Source organism: Strongylocentrotus purpuratus, unplaced genomic scaffold (assembly GCF_000002235.5).
Source record: "Strongylocentrotus purpuratus isolate Spur 01 unplaced genomic scaffold, Spur_5.0 spur5_scaffold_11, whole genome shotgun sequence".
Classification (NCBI taxonomy): domain Eukaryota; kingdom Metazoa; phylum Echinodermata; class Echinoidea; order Camarodonta; family Strongylocentrotidae; genus Strongylocentrotus; species Strongylocentrotus purpuratus.
In genome coordinates, this window is record NW_022145596.1 from 26529415 (window position 1) to 26548910 (window position 19496).

At 35.7% G+C, this 19496-nt stretch overlaps 1 protein-coding gene across 12 annotated transcripts in view; it reads left to right on the forward strand.

The window, feature by feature from the left end:
- LOC587649 (protein furry homolog-like) overlaps positions 1-19496 on the forward strand; it is a 96146-nt gene that overhangs the window by 66488 nt on the left and 10162 nt on the right. For 5 of the 12 annotated variants that reach the window (XM_030981026.1, XM_030981028.1, XM_030981027.1 and 2 more), the window contains 14 exons: positions 402-542; positions 960-1133; positions 2211-2237; positions 5983-6054; positions 9352-9372; positions 11396-11701; positions 12142-12321; positions 13071-13181; positions 13624-13760; positions 14371-14642; positions 15247-15410; positions 16107-16157; positions 16838-16867; positions 18261-18281. In XM_030981026.1, the coding sequence (XP_030836886.1) occupies positions 402-542; positions 960-1133; positions 2211-2237; positions 5983-6054; positions 9352-9372; positions 11396-11701; positions 12142-12321; positions 13071-13181; positions 13624-13760; positions 14371-14642; positions 15247-15410; positions 16107-16157; positions 16838-16867; positions 18261-18281 (1707 nt within the window). The remainder of the gene's footprint in view (positions 1-401; positions 543-959; positions 1134-2210; positions 2238-5982; positions 6055-9351; positions 9373-11395; positions 11702-12141; positions 12322-13070; positions 13182-13623; positions 13761-14370; positions 14643-15246; positions 15411-16106; positions 16158-16837; positions 16868-18260; positions 18282-19496) is intronic. The other 7 variants (XM_030981030.1, XM_030981031.1, XM_030981035.1 and 4 more) reach the window with 7 other exon arrangements.

Genomic DNA, 19496 nt, shown 5'->3' on the forward strand with positions numbered 1-19496 from the left:
AATGGTTGTGATGGTGTTATTGGTGGTGATTGTGATGGTGATGATGGTGGTGATTTTTTTTTTTTATGGTGATCATGATGATCATACTGGTGGCATTTTTTATGGTGATGCTGGTGATGGTGGTGGTGGTGGTGGTGGTGGTGGTGGTGGTGGTGGTGGTGGTGGTGGTGGTGGTGTTGTTGTTGTTGGAGGTTATGATGATTATTAGAACTTGTACTATAAGTGTTCCCATCGTGAAAAGAAATGTTGACACATGTTATAGCTTTGCATTATTGTATCGATAGATAATAATTTTGTGTTCCTTAGGTACATGTATGATCAGGCTAGTTTGTATGCAAAATGAACCTAGAATCTATACATTAAAAAACTAATTGTACATGTAACTGCCTTTGAAATTGCAGGTGTTGGAGAAGGGTCCAATCAACAACCAATCTCCAGTTCTTCAGATAGTCTATCATCTCATTCATAACATTGATCTGATGGCTGCTCCTATGCAACAGGTCAATGATAACCTCTTAAGGGTCATTGCTAAATATGTCCAGGTAAAATTACTCACTCATTTTCACTATTGAAATCTAACATTGATATCAAACTGTAGTTAATTTTTTGGATGAAAACTAGGCATTTCATTAAGAAAAAAACAAAGTCATTTGTTGATGATTTTCACATCTATAGCAAAATTAAAAGGTACATTATAGAACATTTATTAATAGAAAAAAATCAACATGAGATTTGTATAAATATGGAGCATGGGAGGGGGAATAAATGTGAATAAATGTTTCTGTAGTAGAGCTGTCATACATCAATGAATGAGTATTCAATGTGAACATCTGGAGGCATGTATTTACTAGCAGTTACAAAATGAACAAACACCTTTATTCTTTTATGAAGGATTTTGATGTGACTAATTTGACCATGATATACATACATGTACATGAATCTGTTCTTGACCACTATAGGGCGTGCACTGGCAGGATTCTCTCAACATCCTCAAAGTAGCTGTGTCCAAGTCCTCTTCACTGGTCAAGCCTCCATCCCTTAGTGACCATCACAACAGGGTAGTCTCTCTGGCCCTGGACCATCGCAAAGAGCTACCAGGTCGCACCATGGAGTTCACCTTTGACCTTTCACGGGTAAGAGACTGACTGTGTCTTTGGTTTGGGGGGGGGGGGGGGTTCTGTGAAAAATGACTGGTATGATGTTAAGATTATTAATTTGGACTATTTATTTCCTTGTTTTTAACCCTAAAAAGGCCGGGCTATTTGAGGTCTTAATACCTTTAGACAGTATGATATATTGATTAATTTGTCTGATTATTAATATTTTCTAAGTAATCGTTTGAAGGCCTGTTTGTTCTGGAAGGTATTATCAAAAGGAGTGTATTTTGCTATAAAGCAGAAAACAAGTATGCTGGGGCACAAATGGATACCTATACTGGGGAAGTGAAACATTTGTAGTAGTCATGTATGTATATCTCAGTGAGATGAGGTGCATAAAGCATTATAATTTAGTACATGTATTTGTTTTCAGAAAACTCTGAAAGAGAAAACACAATTCGTTGACAGAAAAAAATAATATCACCTAGCTGGAATGTTCTTATGGTTATTGTATTTAGGAAAACAAAAATGAACATGAACATACCCATCGTCATATTTAAATATTTTCTCATGTCAGAGTTGGTGTATGCATGTTTGTTGATTTCTTGTAACGCCAAATTAATTTGATAACTCTTGTTCTGTACCACACTGACTCAGAAGACTTTTGCAATTGACATACAACTTAATGTGTATGCCATAATGCTGCACACGCAGGCAGTACAACAAGTGTGAATAAAACTCCCAAGTCTGTATGTTTTATCACATTCATAGTATTGCAAGGACAAGTCCATTTATCAGATTGGTCAGCCTTAAAAAGCCTATAGACATCAAATGCACCTAAAATCATTGGCTGAGAACTAGAAGGTGTTAAGTGTATACAGTATTTACATCCTTCTTGCTCACACCCTACACTCAGGTGCATGGGATTAAATTGCAGTTTGCATTGTGCCATTCTGCCATGCTTTCATCATCCCCACGTAACTTAAACAGTCTAGTTCATAACATACAGGAGATCGTGCATGCTTTTAATGAGGTAACATTTACAGTCTGAATATTCATGAGATGATTTTGAATGTCTGAATATTGATGAGATGGTTTGTTTGTTTGCTCCAGGTGGTTGATCCAGAACATACCTCCAGTGTGAGTTTCATAGACGTTTTTTGTTTGCTTTGTTTTCACACTTTTTGTTTTACCATTCTTGTTTTCCCTTCCCTTTTTGTATTTTACCACTTTTGAGTATTCTTTAACACTCCTTACATGTTGCTAATGTCTGCTAGGAGCCAGAATGGCATTAATAACACTGACTCACTGACTCTTGGCATACATTATTATATCTGCAAGATACATACACAGCTTCTGCACTGAGTTGTGTGCTGCTCTTTGTATGCTCTCATAAATTCTTAAACATTTTGACTAGTACTAACAATTAGAGTAGATGACACTTTTTAGTGAAAGGCTACTTGGTGTTCAGAGAACTTGCCTTGTTATTGATTAAACCAATTAGAAAAGATGCCATATAGACTGAAATACTGTAATTTTAGAGGGGGCAGTTTGGTTTTAATATGCTTGCCAATCCGCACATTTTGGATGAACCGTAGCACTACATACTACAGCTCTTTAATAGGGAATACAACTTGTCAAAGTTTGTTGGAGGACTATTACAGTCATGTTATGAGCCATTTAGATATTGGTTGGTACCGTGTATGTACCATTTCTATTTCAAATGATATTGTATCCAGCCAAAGAAGTATATCAAAGAGTCTTTGAGAAAGCTGTCAAGTGAATATTAATTAAATACTTGAGAGTCGTGCAGATGTGAGTAAAAACATCAAGCTTGCAGATTGCCACCTTTTCCTCATTCCTTTGCAGCATTGTCATTTAGATTTGTGCAGATACAGATACATGTAGCCTAGCTGTAGTCCCCAAACTCCTCCTAATACTTAGTGAAGGTCATAGAAAAACAGTATGGATCTATATTTACTACTTCTAGTTCATTCACAAAGATATCTTGCCAGTGCAAAAAATATTTTTCCGAAGCTTTAAGCCACAAAAGGCCCTACTCTGCAAAAACATGCAAAATGTAAAGGGATGAATGAAAGCCAAATTATGAAATTAGACCACTCTTGCTGAACAAAGTTACCATTGGAAGAAATTCTAAAACTGTTGATCACTTTCTCAGTAAGAAATAAGTCATGAAGTAGATATGTCCATACTGTTCTGTTGATGTGATAGTAGGCTTTGTAACTTGTTTGTTTTCATTGTCCAACTACCTACATACATGTATCATCTGCTTCTTCTTGCTTGCTTCAAGCAGATGAAACGTATATGTAAGCAGTTGTTCAATAAAACCAAAGGAGGGTACGAACTAAAGGTGTTCACTTCTTGTAGACTCCTTTCTAGTTCTAGGAAGATGATATACAAGAGACCCTGTAGCTAGATCTACCCTTTAACCCTTCCTTTGCAATGTATTACAGATAGGCTCACCCAAGGTATGTGATTAAATATCCCTGTTTTTCTTCAAATGAGTATCATATTTTCAATGAGCATTCGTTTTTTTTTAAATTCCCTTGAAAAAAATTGTAGTTTCCCCAGTTTTATGAGTCATTATGAGGTTTGCAATATATGCATTCCTTTCATTATGCTTTATTTTTAACATTTTTTTTTTTTTTTTGGGGGGGGGGATGGAGATAGAACAACCAATCTGTCTTTCATTTGCCAAGGTGGGGCAAGGATTAGATTCTTTTATCTGTTGCTTCTAGTTTTAGTTTGGTGTTTTGTATTGTGTGGAAGTTGTAGTGAAGGCTTTTCTGCATGCATTATTTGTATGTCTCTTGCTATTGGTGTTTGGTATACTGTCTTACTGTACCGGTATACAAGTAGATATTTTGTTACCATTAGATGGTTAGAATATTTAGCACTAGTTGGTTTTGTGTAGAGGAGACTCAAGGGAGCTATTGAAAATAGAGGTAAACTTATAATAGTTTCTTGTGTATTACATGAAGTAATATATGTTCACATTTATAGTTCTGCCTCTGTGCATTATGCCATTAAGATAAGAGAGAACGGGAATAGAACACAAATATTTTGCTTTCTGCCTACCGGTCCATAATTTCACAAATGTCCAAACTGGTTATGCCTTTTCTTACCATTTTATAATTTTTCATGTCAAATCCTTCCCAAAACATCTCATTGACATAAAGTGCATGTATTAGAAAGAAAGAAAGAAGAAGAAAAAAAGATAATTGCCTACCAGTATTTAATTGACCTTGATCATACCCTCATACCAGCAGTTGCATGTGTAAAAAAAACCTTTGATTAAAGTAGAATGGAAGTGCTGGTGTTTAATTGATAAGTGTGAGGGTTGAATTCTGAAAACTCTATTACCGGTTGGCGGAAGGCAAATTTTGTTAATTGTCAGAACAAATCAATAGTTTCTGTTTGCGCCTGCAGCATGTGTTGTTTTTTAATTGTCTTTGTATACGCAGTCACCAATGGAAAGCCACTAACCAGTTACTCATCGCACTGCAATCTCAAATTTGTTTTGACAATTGACTTACATGTAAATGAACATGTACATGTACATGTACATTTTAGCCACATGTAAATGGATCCATGTTACTTTGACTTGAAAATACAGTGATTGTGTCAGTCAAACCATGTACACCCCTGTATGCGGATGTGTGTATACATGAATAGGTTTGACTCACACATTACTTTATTTTATCATTTCTATTTTGTACCAAGAACAATTAGTCTATATGTTAGCTTCACCATAATGAAAGGAAGTAGTAATTGGAAGCTTGTCATCTTCTAAGCTTACAGTGTATGTAGCCTAGAGGGAAGATACAAACACTCTGCTGAAAGAAATTCATGTAAATCCAAAGTGAAAGCTTGGGAAACATCCCTTTTCCCTTTAGGTTTAGTAAAAACAGATTTATATATCATTTATTTACACTATTGATTGACTCCTTGATCTAAAAGTGGATTTATGAAGGTACATGTTATAGTGAGCTCATTACTTAAAGTTTATACAAACCTTGGGAATTTATTTTGATTGTTCCTCAGGTTCCTCATTAATATCCCCTTATTGATATTAAAAAGATACCAGACATTTCACATGCAAGTTTGAAATGGCTTAATGCAGTCTGTGAGGAGTACACATGCTTTTATGAAAGCAAGTAGGAGAGTTATAACATGACAATAATTGCCATGTACCTAGATCTTACTCTCATTATTTGACAGAGAAATCATTTCAACTCTCAATGAACTGCGTTTAAAAGCAAGAGAAAAGTACACGTTCAACCTCAATATCATCCCTAAGTAGCACACTAAATAGTTATAATAATAATAATAATAATAATATCCTAATAGTCCACTCCAAATTTTATTAAACCGAAACGGAAATTCTTTTTGCCCAATTGATCGTGAGCCCGCAGCCACTGAGCAGCGCCAGATCGACGTTGCTCTATCCCTTATTGTTGAATGCCAAACAAGGTAGCAACAACTCCCATCTTTTAACATCTTTTGGTATGACGCGGCCGGGGTTCGAACCCACGACCTCCCGGTTGTGAGGTGGACGCTCTACTGACTGAGCCAACACTCCGGTTGAGTAGTTGTCTGTAGCTTCACCCTAATCCTTTAGTAGACCCCTTGTTTGATACTGATGTATGCATAATGTAGAGCTAGATATCCATAGAGTATAAATTCCTTTTGACACCAGACCTGTTCATACATCACTCACAGGTTTGTTCTTCTTGTGCCCTTCTCTTTGTTGTTTGTTTGATTTTATTGAAAATGCATTTTGTTTGTTTTTGTTTCTCTTTGTTTAATGTGAATTTGAAGAACTAATATTTGTGTGAACTTTTTGTTTGCATGCTTTTTATAGAGTTTGCCTGAAACACAACTACTTGGGTCAGAGAAAATGACGAAAAAGGAGCACTCCCCATCAGGCCTTTTGGTATTTCATTTATGTTCACTTGAATTCATCCCAGACTTAGACTTAGCCTCACCATGGGATATATAGAAATAGCTTCTAAAAACAATCATCATTATAACATTTCCAAAGGACAACATCTATTTATATTTATGATCTTTAACTTCTCACCAGGAAACTATTTGACATTAATGTTTGTGGTGGAACTAAAATTGGGACTTCTGGCATAAAGATTGTGATTTAATGCAGCTCCAAACTTGTAACACAAGTTGACTTCCAAGCAGTTAGAGTTATATTATCCCTCTCATTACAAAGTCTTTTTACATCATTGAACACTGTTTATCATGCAAACCAATCTTACCAACATTTTTCAATATATTTGTCATTTGCAATGTTTGTTTATTATATATTTGTAAAAATGCAAAAGAAAAAGAAAATCAAACAGAAATAAATAAATCAAATCAAATCAAATCAAATCAATGTCAAGACAGACATAGGATATATTGTTGGAAAGCTAGAAGCTGTAAATTTTAGAGAATATTTTGTTAAAAGTTATAAAATGGAAACAAAGAAACCCAATTTCCTGAAAAAAGGGCAAATAATCAATGAGAGGGTTAAGATATTTGGAGCTACGATTGATCACAATGTTTTATTCCTGAGACTCCTTGTGATAATATATAACCAAACAAACTTGGTGGAGGTTTATTGAAAACAAACTATATTTTTCATCCATTAACAAATACACCCATGTTACTTCATGTATGCAAAATGGCCTCAAAGTATTACAGGTTATATTTACGTAGCAGCTCTGTGTAATTCACCTACTACATTCTACAGTTTGTATGTTATTGAGAAGCTGCTGCAAGTTCATTGTGCATATTCAATATCCATGGACCATTCTCCATGCACTTTATTGTTTTAAAGCAAGCTATGAGTTTGACCTCTAGTGACAGACCTCTCTGCCCTTTTAAAGAGATACAAATAGTTTGATGGCCATTTAGGTAATTCATTGCTTGCACAAAACACATCCTTCCCTCCCCTCCCCCCCCCCCCCCCTTTGACACAAATGTACACTGTTTAAAGCTTGAAATATAAGTTGTGGCTTCCCTTGAATGCATATAAATAAATGATATTTGTAATCAAATTACATGTACAAGTTACTGTGTTTTATGCATCATTCATAAGTAAAGTAATACAAATTTGCTTTGTATTTGTATGGTCCCTTAAAGGGGCATGTTCCCGCCATTGTAGTTATCGCTGCTCTAGTCATCGCCATCTTGGTTCCGAAGATCGACTTCTAAATTGCATACAGCTGTCAATAAAAGTACGCGCGGCCTGGCCTGCCTTCGTCAAGCCAGCTGATCGCGGCCGATCCTGACGTCACGAAAGTGGGCGGAAACAGCAGTCGAATCTTAGAACCGAACTGCGATTGGTATTACTTCGGCACATGTATGCGATAATCGGCATTGTGCGGGCATTTGGAACATGCCATCTGCGTAAGAGCCGTATTCTGTTGGTGTCAATAGGCAGCTAGCACCGTCCGCCAGCGGGTACCTATTTTGAACGCCCTCTGGAATACGGGGAACGTGCCACTTTAAGAATAAAAAGCCCATAATATCTTTTGCCTTGAGATACTACCACTCAAAATCCAACCCCATTGTCTTGTACATGCCAATCTGTGAAGAATATACTGTTGTGTATAATACTTGCAGTATTAAACTTGTCATTATAGAAATCTAGTTGTCTCTGTTGGCACTTTAACTGTATATAGCTTTGTTTTAATGCAGACTTGACTTGAATGTACTACACAGTTTAAGTCAAATTCTTTTCCCATGGCACATCCTTTATCATAGGATTTTTGTCAGGCAGATGAGCATTAGATATCTGTTTACATTGGCCACATTTCATCAAAATTTTGTTTTCAATACCAGTCAGTAATTCTATATTATGCATCATGTGATATTTATTCATACAGTTTTTATGCCTCCGTTACGAAGTAGCCGGAGGCATTATGTTTTCGGGTTGTCCGTCCGTCCGTCTGTACGTACGTACGTCCCGTTCTCGTGATCGCGTTATCTGAAGAACCGATTGATGGATTTCTGCCAAACTTTGGTCATGTATGTATCTTGCAGAGCCGATGAACTGATTAGATTTTGGGCTTAAGAGGTCAAAGGTCACAGGGCTCATTATGTATGCAAAAACAGCTCGTGATCGTGTTATCTGAAGAACCGATTGATGGATTCCTGCCAAACTTTGGTCATGTATGTATCTTGCAGAGTCAAAGAACTGATTAGATTTTGGGGTCATGAGGTTAAAGGTCAAAGGTCACAGGGCTCATTATGTATGCAAAAACAGCTCGTGATCGCGTTATCTCAAGAACCGAGTGATGGATTGCTGCCAAACTTAGGTCATGTATGTTACTTGCAGAACCGATGAAGTGATTAGATTTTGGGGTCACGAGGTCAAAGGTCAAAGGCCACAACGCACATTATGTATGCAAAAACAGCTCGTGATCGCGTTCTCAAGAACCGATTGATGGATTCCTGCCAAAATTAGGTCATGTATGTTACTTGCTGAGCCAATGAACTGAGTAGATTCTTGGTTCGTAAGGTCAAAGGTCATGGGCTCATTATGTATGCAGAAATAGCTTGTGAACACATTCTCATTAGAACTGACAGATGGATTACTATTTAACTCAGGACATCTTGCAGAGCCAATGAACTGAGTAGATTTTAGGTCATGAGGTCAAAGATCAAAGGGTCATATATGTATATGAGAAATTGCTTGTAATCACGATATTCTGAGAACCTGTTAATGGATTACAATTGAACTTGAATTCTAAAAATGTGTTCTGTTTTGGTTTGTAAAATTGCTCTATGACGGAGGCATCATTTTCGACTGCGCGCAGTCGAATTCCATCTAGTTAATAGATATATTTTGTGACCCAAATGCCTTATCACTGGAATAAATATTGATATTGCCATTTAACCCTATAAAGCAGGGGGGGGGGTTTAATTAGCCCCCCCCCCCCCCCCCCTCTACATTTTTTGTGGTAATATAGATTAAAGGAGGATAATTTTAAAGTCTCTAGAAAATTTGTATTCCTAACTGTATATTCATGTTACCTGTAAACAAATTATGAAATTGTCCTCATTTTACCAATTAAAAAATGTGTTGTTAGTAATGTTTTTCACTTCCACTAGATATAATTGATATGTAGATGAATCAAGTTTGTTTCTAATTGTTTTATTAATATTTGAACAAATATTGATATTGTGTTATCTTATTTTTGTTGGTATTTTACCCTCAATTTTCTTCCAGACACGATCATCAAAGGATAAGGTGACGGTTTAGAAATATTTTGTCTTTGGTGTGAAGTTTTAGCATGCAGTTTCTACTTCTTTCTCTTAGTTTTTCTCTCCATTTCTTTTAGTTTTGACTTGAAAAAAAAGTTAAAATGCAGATATGTCTTCAACAATTTAGTGAGAACCTCTGTCATACAGTTTGTTCTTTCTTTCTACTTGAGACTAGAGAAAACACCCCCAGGAGACACAGAGGAGCAATGAAAATATACGCCTTTAATACTAGTTTATATTATATTTTGACGTTTCAATATTAGGTGCTTCGACATTTGCTCTTGTGACAATTGCTCCTAGCTTTTGTCCAAAGTATAGGTTAGTGATAGGGTTGTGATTGGGGTCTCAGGCTAGGTTTAGGGTTAGAGTGAGGCAGAGTATTGGGATCAGGGTTCAAGTTTGGAATTTGGTTAGTGTTGGAAATTACCACAGAGCAATTGTTGCAGGAGCAAGTGTCGCACAACCAAATATATGCTTTTACACCTCCATTTAAGACCACATAGATATAGATACATATAGATCTCCCACCAGCACTTTAAAGGTTCTGTTTCTCTCAGCTAAAATTCTTTTTTTTTATCCCTTCACACATGCTTTTAGTGTTCATAGCCTTTCCAATCTGTCTTGTAATGTAATGCTTAGTTAACTTATTAACCAGGTGTGCTGTGCGATAAGCTTTCTAACTGTAACCAAAAAAAGTGTGATGCAGTGTTCATTGCCTTTACACAGTGAGAAGAGACTTTGTAAGTTCATTATTTGTGAGCTTATTTTCATCTACAGTACTGTCAATGAAATTCTTAAAATCGGCTGCTCTTTTCCTAACCATGAAAATGTTGTGTAATTTTCCCTTTAACTGGGTTTTTGTGTGACTTTAATGTTTTGGCTTGGGACTGTGTAGTGTAATTTGGCTAGTTAATGTGCAATTAGTTGATAAATTGAAAATAATACACAAAAGAGATTTATTAACGGGAAGATTAAAAAAATAAACTGAAGAACTAAATAGAGAAGCAGAAGGAAAATAAATAAATAAATGATAAGATAAATATGCAGAAGAATAGGAAGACATAAAAAATAGGTATGGGGGAAATCAGAACTGATTTAGGGTAAAAGATAAAAATCAATCTGAAGTGGAAAGAAGAATAAGATGTAAAATAAGAGAATAGTGAAGAGAAAAAGAGAAATTCATGTAAGTGAAAAAAATCAACTATTAACAAGTTTCATCTCATAATGCACAGTTGCATATTTTCTCATAAACTTCATTAGAAAACTTAGTTGTGTTTGCTTGCATTCAATAGGATGAATGGAATCTTTGGATTTTATGGGAATTCTTTTTAATGAGTTTTGTAGAAAATATATTTTCTTTTTGTGCAGTTCTCAGCATTATACCTGTAAGTCAAAGTTTGCAGTGTTTTTCATGCTTGTCTCGCTTTCTAATCTACTGGAATGTTTTTGATGTTCTTCAGCTTTCAAAAACAATCAATTTGTCCATTCTTTTTCCACTTGTTTTCACACTTTCTTCCTATTCGAAGTAGCTTTTTTATATTCAAAATGTTTTTTCTTTTCATATCAATTGTATTTTTTCCAAATATATAATAATAATATTGATTTATATAGCTCAGCTTCCATATAAATGTTCTCTACTGTGCTTTAGTGAAAAATAAAATGTTGCTTACTTTAATAATCCTTGTAATCAATTGAACAATCTCATATATGGGACATGTATACTACACTAATGGGATATTATATATTGAATAACTCTGTAAAGATGAAATTAGATAGCTAATTCATATGCCACCTTAAAGGAAAGAAACTCGTCAATTAAATTAAATTTGCGATTTAGGAATTTTCTTCCTATGAAATTCATCAGTTATTAAAGGATTACAGTATAGAACCTTGTAATGAGAAGACCCCTACATTAATTAGCTTACATATTTGAATTCCCATAAAGAGGACGATCGCACCAGGAAAATGATTGCTTATTTTATAACCAATTATTATTGATAAACATGCAGACACCTATTATTCGGCGGAAGTACCCTTCCATGGCCACTATCACCACATCATTCAGTGATGAGTCAGCTGCAAGCACGCTGAGCAGCGATGATAGCAGCATGAGTACTGAACCCACAGACATGTCTCAGCTCGGCCCTGGTGGAAGCATGTTCTCTGCATCATCAGCAACCATCAACGCTGCCAAGCAGAACATCGTACCCTCGGCTTGGCGCAAGCCCCAGCAGTCACAGCGCAGGACAAGGGAGAGAATGGTGTCAGTTCTTAAGGGGCTGGGCCAGAATGTTGGCTTGCCTAGGAGCCCGTCTGTAAGTTGGATAATGGTTCACAATCTTCTTTGTAGGAGTTACATGTATGTCAGAAGCAGCTATGCAAATTGTGCTAGAAATACACTGCATCATACCATCAGTATACCAGGCAGTCTGTTAATAGTACCACCTTTATTCAAGAGTCATAGCTTGAATTTATTTGATGTACTTAGTATTTTATTTACAGGTCTATACTATCTAAAAATTAAATGATAAATTGATTGATCTTTGAACAGGTTCGTTCCATACAGCTGACTTATATGTTCTCCTGTAATACTTGTTGCAATAGCTTCTACATCTCTTCAATTTGTACTGTAGTACGTATTATTTAAATCATTATCATAATCATATTTTCTTTACTATCATTATTACTATTAGTATCAATTTTACTTTATAATTGTTATTGATATCAGTATCAACTCTGTGGTATCTTCCTTCAGGTGATCTTTAGTTCAACAAGTGACATTGCAAATGAGCGGCAGAACAGTGTCTGCTCGTCCAGTGAGTCCACCTCCCTTGTTGACTCAATGAACCCCGAGGGCAGCAAAGCAGAGGAGAGCGGTGATATTCCCACGCTCAAAGAGTTTGACTTCTTAGAGGGAGAAGAAGTAGATAGAGAGGTATGCATATACATTGATTTTTGTAAAGATTGTTTTGAATTATCAAAATTTGCAATTAATTACAAACCGTAATTTGTGCAAGGGTTCATTTTTTTCACATTTGTTTGTATGGTCACAAATATAACAACAAGCAAATATGTACTGGAGTCCACGTGTAACCGTTTATTCTAATTAGCCTGTGTTAATTATTACAAAGCAATTAGAGCAGAAATGTCTGCCTCCCTGTCATCCCTGAAATATGTAGTGGCCGAGATGTTAGAAGAGATTCTATTCAGTATTTCTGGCTTTATGATGCCTATGAGTTCAACTGACGAGACTACCAAAAGTTATATTTTAAAAGGTACTCATTGATCGATCTATCATTTTTAGGGTAGTATAGCGATACATGCATGAAACCTTCTTTATAATAATGATAATGTTTTTTAAAATTATAAGACAGGATGGTCAATAGTTAAATTGATGTAATAACCGATGTAGCATTCAAATCTGTGTAGTCTATAATCAGACATGAGCAGGTCTTTTTCTAATTTCAAGATGGTACAGAGTTCAACTAATGTGACAACCGATCTATCTTTAAACTGTAGTCTACTGATTGAGTCCTTTTTCTTAAACTACAGGATGGTAAAGAGTTTAACTGATATAACAGACAACCTAGAATTATATCTGTAAACTGAGGTCTATTATCAGATGCGACCAAGTCTTTTAAGTCTGTAAATCAGAAATGACAGAGCCTTTCTTTTTCATTGCAGGATGGTAAAGGGTTCAACTGGTATGACAGCCGGCATTCTTTGGAGGATATTGATTCGAGTGGAGTAACAAACCCTGACCATGAAGGATCCAAGTATTCATCCGAAGATGAGGTAAGGTTCATTTAATTTCCTAGAGAAGGAATTTAGGAGCTTTCTCATTATTTTTATGTCAGTTTTCAGGTCGGGTTTCTTGAAAAGGATTGTTTTTCAAATTGCTCATATTCGGAATATGATTAAAAAATTAACATGCCTTTGAATATAGTCCGGTATATGCATATCTGTGTGCAGTGCATGTAACTTCCAGCTTGACTTAATCAATATCTTATTCTGATGTGTCCAAAATAAACCTCGCACTTTAGAACTGACTTTTATCCCCTGCACAATAATCAATATTTCTCAATATCTCCAGCCAGTTTCTTTCACAAGGTAATTGCATGAATAGAACTCAAGTCTGTCTTTAAAGATAGTTTACTCCACATTTATCAAAAGCTGGCAATTTGTGGTGTTGAACAGGAATGTTAATCTGGTTCTATCTGTTGGTTTTGTCATACAGACTAGTATATCAGGTGCAGATGATAACACACCTAGTCTTGAGAACAGCCGTATCTACTCAGGGATGTCTCAAGATTTCATCCCCTCTACTGGGGGCAGCAATGTGATCAGAAGAGCTACATCTGGGTCCTTATCAAGGTGAGCTGGGATAACCCTTACTATGCTCTGCTCTGTTCTGCTCTGAGTCTAGTGCGCAGGTACAGACGCTCGTCAGTCGTAGTGCGTAACAGTGTGTCTGAACTGTTAGACTATGTAGACTGCAGTCTACTGTACTCCATATGCCGTGTATTATAGCTACTCTTGATTTGACAAAGCCAGAGACTGACAGAGTTAGGCACATCTCAAGACTTCATGCAATTGTGAATGGCAGATGTTCTTTCCACAATTTAATGATGAGGAATACTATAATTGTTAAATAATGAAAATAAATACCTCCAAAACTTTACAACTACCAAGTTTCAAATAAGTTTACTATATTAAAGATTTCATGAGAGCAGTTTGTAATCATGATTTGTGGTCTTTTCTTGTCATCTTGTTCGAACAGTGTTCAAAGGTATCATACTATTCATTCCATAATCCTGTTGTGAATCTAAAGCAGAAAGGCCAAAAGAATTATGTGAACACTATTGGATGGATTTGATAGATGGTTGAAACCACTATAGCACCGACAGATTTATCGTATGGTTTGTTGCCTGAAATTGCACTTCAATTTGAAGTCATGTTAAATACTTTTGTTTTTGTTTGATAGTGGTGGCAGTGACATAGACAGCATCACCTCTCCAATATGCAACTCACCCACGGCCAACTCTTCCTTCATCTACATCCCTGTTGACGAGGTGGAAGAGGCGTGGCAGAGTCACGTGGATGCTGTCATGGTGGACATGAGCGGTCGTTACGCGGTCAATACGTTCCATATCTTCACCCAGCTCTATAAGGTCATGCAGCAGAGGTTCTGTAATCTGACCAGAGAAGCATGTAACTACCTGGGTGATCGCATGAGAGGCATCGCACTTCAGTTCCATATCCTTTGAACCCTTGCCTATGGCAACCTGGGACCCCAAAGCCTTTTTTCAATGACAAATGACAAAAATCAGTGACAAATCTGTTGATAACCAATCAGAAGCAAGGATTTCAGTAGCTTATAACAAAAACTGCCATTTGTCACTGATGACAAGTTTTGTGAAACACCCCCCTGGTCATCCATATATTAAACATTAAAACGGAATGAGATCATTCAGTAATGAACAGGTTAATAATGAGGGTTTTTTTTTTTTTTTAATTACAGCATATAGCATCCAAGCATTCTATTTTTTAAGAAATCATTCTTGTATTTGTCCCTTAAACTGATGCTGTGAACCGAGATGCCTCTTTTTGTCTGAAAAGCTCAGTGGAAGGCATACAAAATAGACTTCATACATATATATCTGATTTTTCCTCGTGAGATTCTTCATTTAAACACCTTGTGCATTGACCCCAGTCATTGGATTTAAATAATTGACTTGTATTGTCTAAGTACTTGTATGGTGGAAAGAGGGTGCTCCAGATTGGGGGAGAGACCTAGGATTATTTTGTATTGAGTTGAATATGAAACAAAATCAATATTGGCCTTAACTCCCTATCTCACTGAATACCCTAGAAGTTCTGAGCACCCATGCTCTTTGTCCTTTCGTCTATGTGGACACCGAGACGTTGATGATATGTAGACTTCTGGACAGCCATAAATACTGTGTGCTTGAGCTCAACGAACACTATGATACCTACATCTCAAAGAGGGACCTAACAGTTGAGGTAAGTACAAAACTTGTCCTCTCTTCAAGGTAAAGACCAGTTATGTTCATGCGATTGCATTGTTAAAGAAACGTTGTGGAATCGATCAGAAAAGATTGATCATCTAGCATCTTATCATTTTGATGATTTCAGAACCTTGCAGTACACACCAATACTGATGTATTGGTGTGTACTGCAAGGTTCTGAAATCATCAAAATGATAAGAAATTTGGCCCAGTCTTGGTAAAGTTACAAGCACTGTACATAGAAAGATGTATATGGGACTACCCGCCACATGCGCGATATCTATCCATTCCGGATAGATATAATAATTTACCAAATATATCAATTAGTAGGCGGTTTCCCGGCAAAATTTGTATCATCACGTATTAGTCAAAAAATATTCTTTCACATGATTGGTAATAAGAGCTTCCATTTCATGTTTTGAGAGGGGGGGGGGGCATTTCAAAAACTAGTCTTTACCTTTAAACATCGTCCTACTATCAATCTCCAGTCTTGTTCTCATTGCTCCGTACTCCTGTTCCCCTTGTCCTTTAGTCCTGTACCCATTGCCCGTTAATTCTGAGCCTAGTTGCCCTCAAGTCTCCCAAGCTATGATGTTGGTTTTTAACGTGAGTTTGCACTCAATAAATAGCAAAGCTGTTCAGAGAAAAATCAATCTATGCTAATTTTTCTTTCACACCATTTTCTTTTCAGTGTCTGGATTCTATCAAAGCTTCTCTGAAGAGACAGACTTTAGCAGCTCATGTAAGTCTCTTTCAAATATTACTAGTATGTCTGTGTTTACAATGTCATTGGAATATACATGAAGTTTATTTGATTTATGGAACTTGCAGAAGGGGAGTAGAGAGATGGGGGGGGGGTTATAGAGAGAGAGAGAGAGAGAGAGAGAGAGAGAGAAAGAGACTTTCCTTAGCACTAATAAATGTCAAGTGATGTACATCTCTTCTAACTTATATAAAGTTACATGTGATCAATTCAATGTTGTTAACTTTTACATTGTAAGAGAGATTTCTCATTTGAATTGTGACTTTGTGATGAACAACTCTTATATACCTTTATTATTATTGTATCAAATCATCTATATAAACAAAAATCCTATTATCCTTTGGCAAGACATAGCCATTCTCCACCCAGGTTTTGGATATGTTCTGGTAGGGAACAATTCATCGAATTAATAGGTAGCCTAGCTAGAGCCAGGGTAATATTGGAGTGTCTTGAGCACCTTGCATGGTGGATATGTGCGCTATATTATACTCAATATCATTATATTATTATAGTATGAACTTATGTTGACTCAAGGGAAAAAGAAACTAAGGGTTGTATTTACCAAGTTTGCTAGTCCCCCCTCTCAATCACAGGTGACTGCCAAAAATAGCTGGAAAAGTGATCACTACTTACATTTGTTTCTTGTTGTTTTTGTACAGGATATTAATGGGCCAACAGGAGAAGAACAGGTAAAGTCGAACATTGATTTCATTTTCAGCTTTTTTATTTTTTTATTTTTCATGTCCATTTTGCTGGTAAATATAGGTTTAAGAAATATTATTTGTTTGAAGAACGATCACTGATTAATTGTTGAAATAAGCCTCTTGTTTCAAACCATATGATGATAAAGAACCCACAAAGGACTTGGATATCAACATTTATGTTCATAAGATGATACCTGTATATCATGGAGAATATATTGTGGTGTATTCTATAGGCTGTATTGGTCTTTTGGAATAACGACTCCTCTCATCTCTGTACTTTCCATTATCCTTAACTTCTTATTCACTTTCTGTGAGTTGTATTATTCAGGTTGTGGGTTCCTATCACATTGTTGTAGTGTGAACACTCAATATTGGATATATGGTTATAGACTCTCTATAAACGGCTGATGTACCTAAATCACACCTACATTATTATATTGTGGCTCACAGTAATAAGGGATTTTGTACTCAGCAGAGACAGGTATTATAAGCATCTACTTCTTACCCATGCATAAGGATAGGGATATAGTGTTGAGTAGTTGAGTAAACCAGCAACTAGAGGAACTTGGTTAGTGGATAATAAATAATCAAGAATATGAAAGATCATATTTGAGAATACCGCTAATATGACATCAACTACCTCAAAGTGAGTATTTTACTGGTATTTCCAATTAAACAAAGTGATACATGTATGTACCAGTTTGTTCTCTTTTACATTTCGTAGAATATATATATCTGATTCAAGATTTCTTAAATATTTTTAAAGAAATAAATATGATGTTTAAGAGGACAATTAAAAAGAAAAGTGAAATAAATGATGCTGCCTTCAAAGCCCATGTTTTTTCACTTGTGAATATGAAGGTGTAAAGGATGATCATTCCAGAATTGATATTACCCCCCCCCCCCCTCTCCCCCAAGCTTTTTAATGCTTTTACAAGGAAAAGGTTGATGAAATATAAAAAGACTTTTTCATTACCCATATATACGTTTTAAATATTGGAAGGAAATTAGGAAAATGCCATACACATGTCTTGGTAAGAGATATATATATATATATATATATATATATATATATTGTTTAATCTTGAACCCAAATCACCCCTATTTTTGTTTGTTCAAATAATGACAAGCAAATGCAAAAAGTGCCCTGATCTGATGGTCTAAAATGACATCTCCATCCCTTTCCATACTTAATTCTGAGCAATCATGCATTAACATTTAAATCACAAGTGAAACTACTGGGCTTCAAAGAGAGCTAGCTAGTCCTGGCTAAGTGTTGAATTGAATAGAGCAAAGTAGCTATTAACTAACCAATGCTTCTAATACTAACCCCCTACCACACACCTCTCATACAAACACACACACTGGGGTTGTACAGGAGAGGGTCCATATTAACCAAGTAAGTATGCCTTGTATCGCATGGCTTCCATCCGTCTGTCCGCTTTGCTTTGCTTTCTTGCTTGCTTGCTTCCCTCAAAATAAAAGAAAATACTAGCAACCAGCAAAGCAGGAATTTTTGTTCAGATGATATCTAGCTACTTTATCCATAGGCGCCACATTTGCTAATTGATTGTGTTGGTAATTATATAACTTGATAATAGCAACTTTTCATATTAAATGCAAATACAAGTGGGTTGTAATAGTTCTTGTTATAAATATATGGCCTTAGTTAGGCATAAAAACCACTTTTCAAGATGGTAAGGTAATACAAAACATATAGTAGTGTCTGGGGAAGTTTAAAACCTGTCATTGCTGTCCTATGGAAAGCAATGCATCACAATGACCTCTTTCTGAGGCAATTCAAACTTATATTAATAGTGCACACATCTGTGTAGCATTATAATTTATACTTCATACAAAGATTTTACTACTGTTTACCTTTCACAAAGAGGGAAAAGGGGATTATTTGTTTGAGCATTTAATTTAATTACTGTTTATTCTAACTTTAACTCACAATTACATTAAATGCTGCTCCCACTTTGAATAAATATAGTCATCAAACCGTGATGTCTACTCTATATGCAAAGTAGGAATAATACAAACATTTCATTTTCTTTGAAATTTAGACAGCATACTTCTTGCTTATACACATAAGTAGTCCTATGAGTGAATTAATACTATACCATACTGTATTTTCTATTTGTAATCAACAAATTATTTTATTTGTATTAAAAGAATATTGAGGTTACTTGTATTTAAAATATTTCTTAATTGTAAAGTTCATAATTTCCAGAAATTTGCAGTCCCAAGTTTTATGGTTTCAGATTGAATTTTCCAGTTTGTTCATATGCATGAAATACCCTTTTTTAAAATTTGCCATACTTTCTCCCAATTTTGCTTTTCTACCCTACCTTGATGAGCTTTGCTTCTTTTTAAACATTATGGCCCGAATTCAAAAAGGAGGTTTGTCGACAAACCTTGGTTTTCGTGTTTTTACAAAAAAACATGTCATATGACGTACGAAAACCAAGGTTTGTCGACAAACCTCCTTTGTGAATTCGGGCCAATCTGTTTGAATATACTTGTTGTTATTTTTTAAAGATGTTAAATTTGTGAACATTTGCGTGTGTGGTCTTTTATAATCTATCTTTTCATTTGTAACCTTATCTGATCT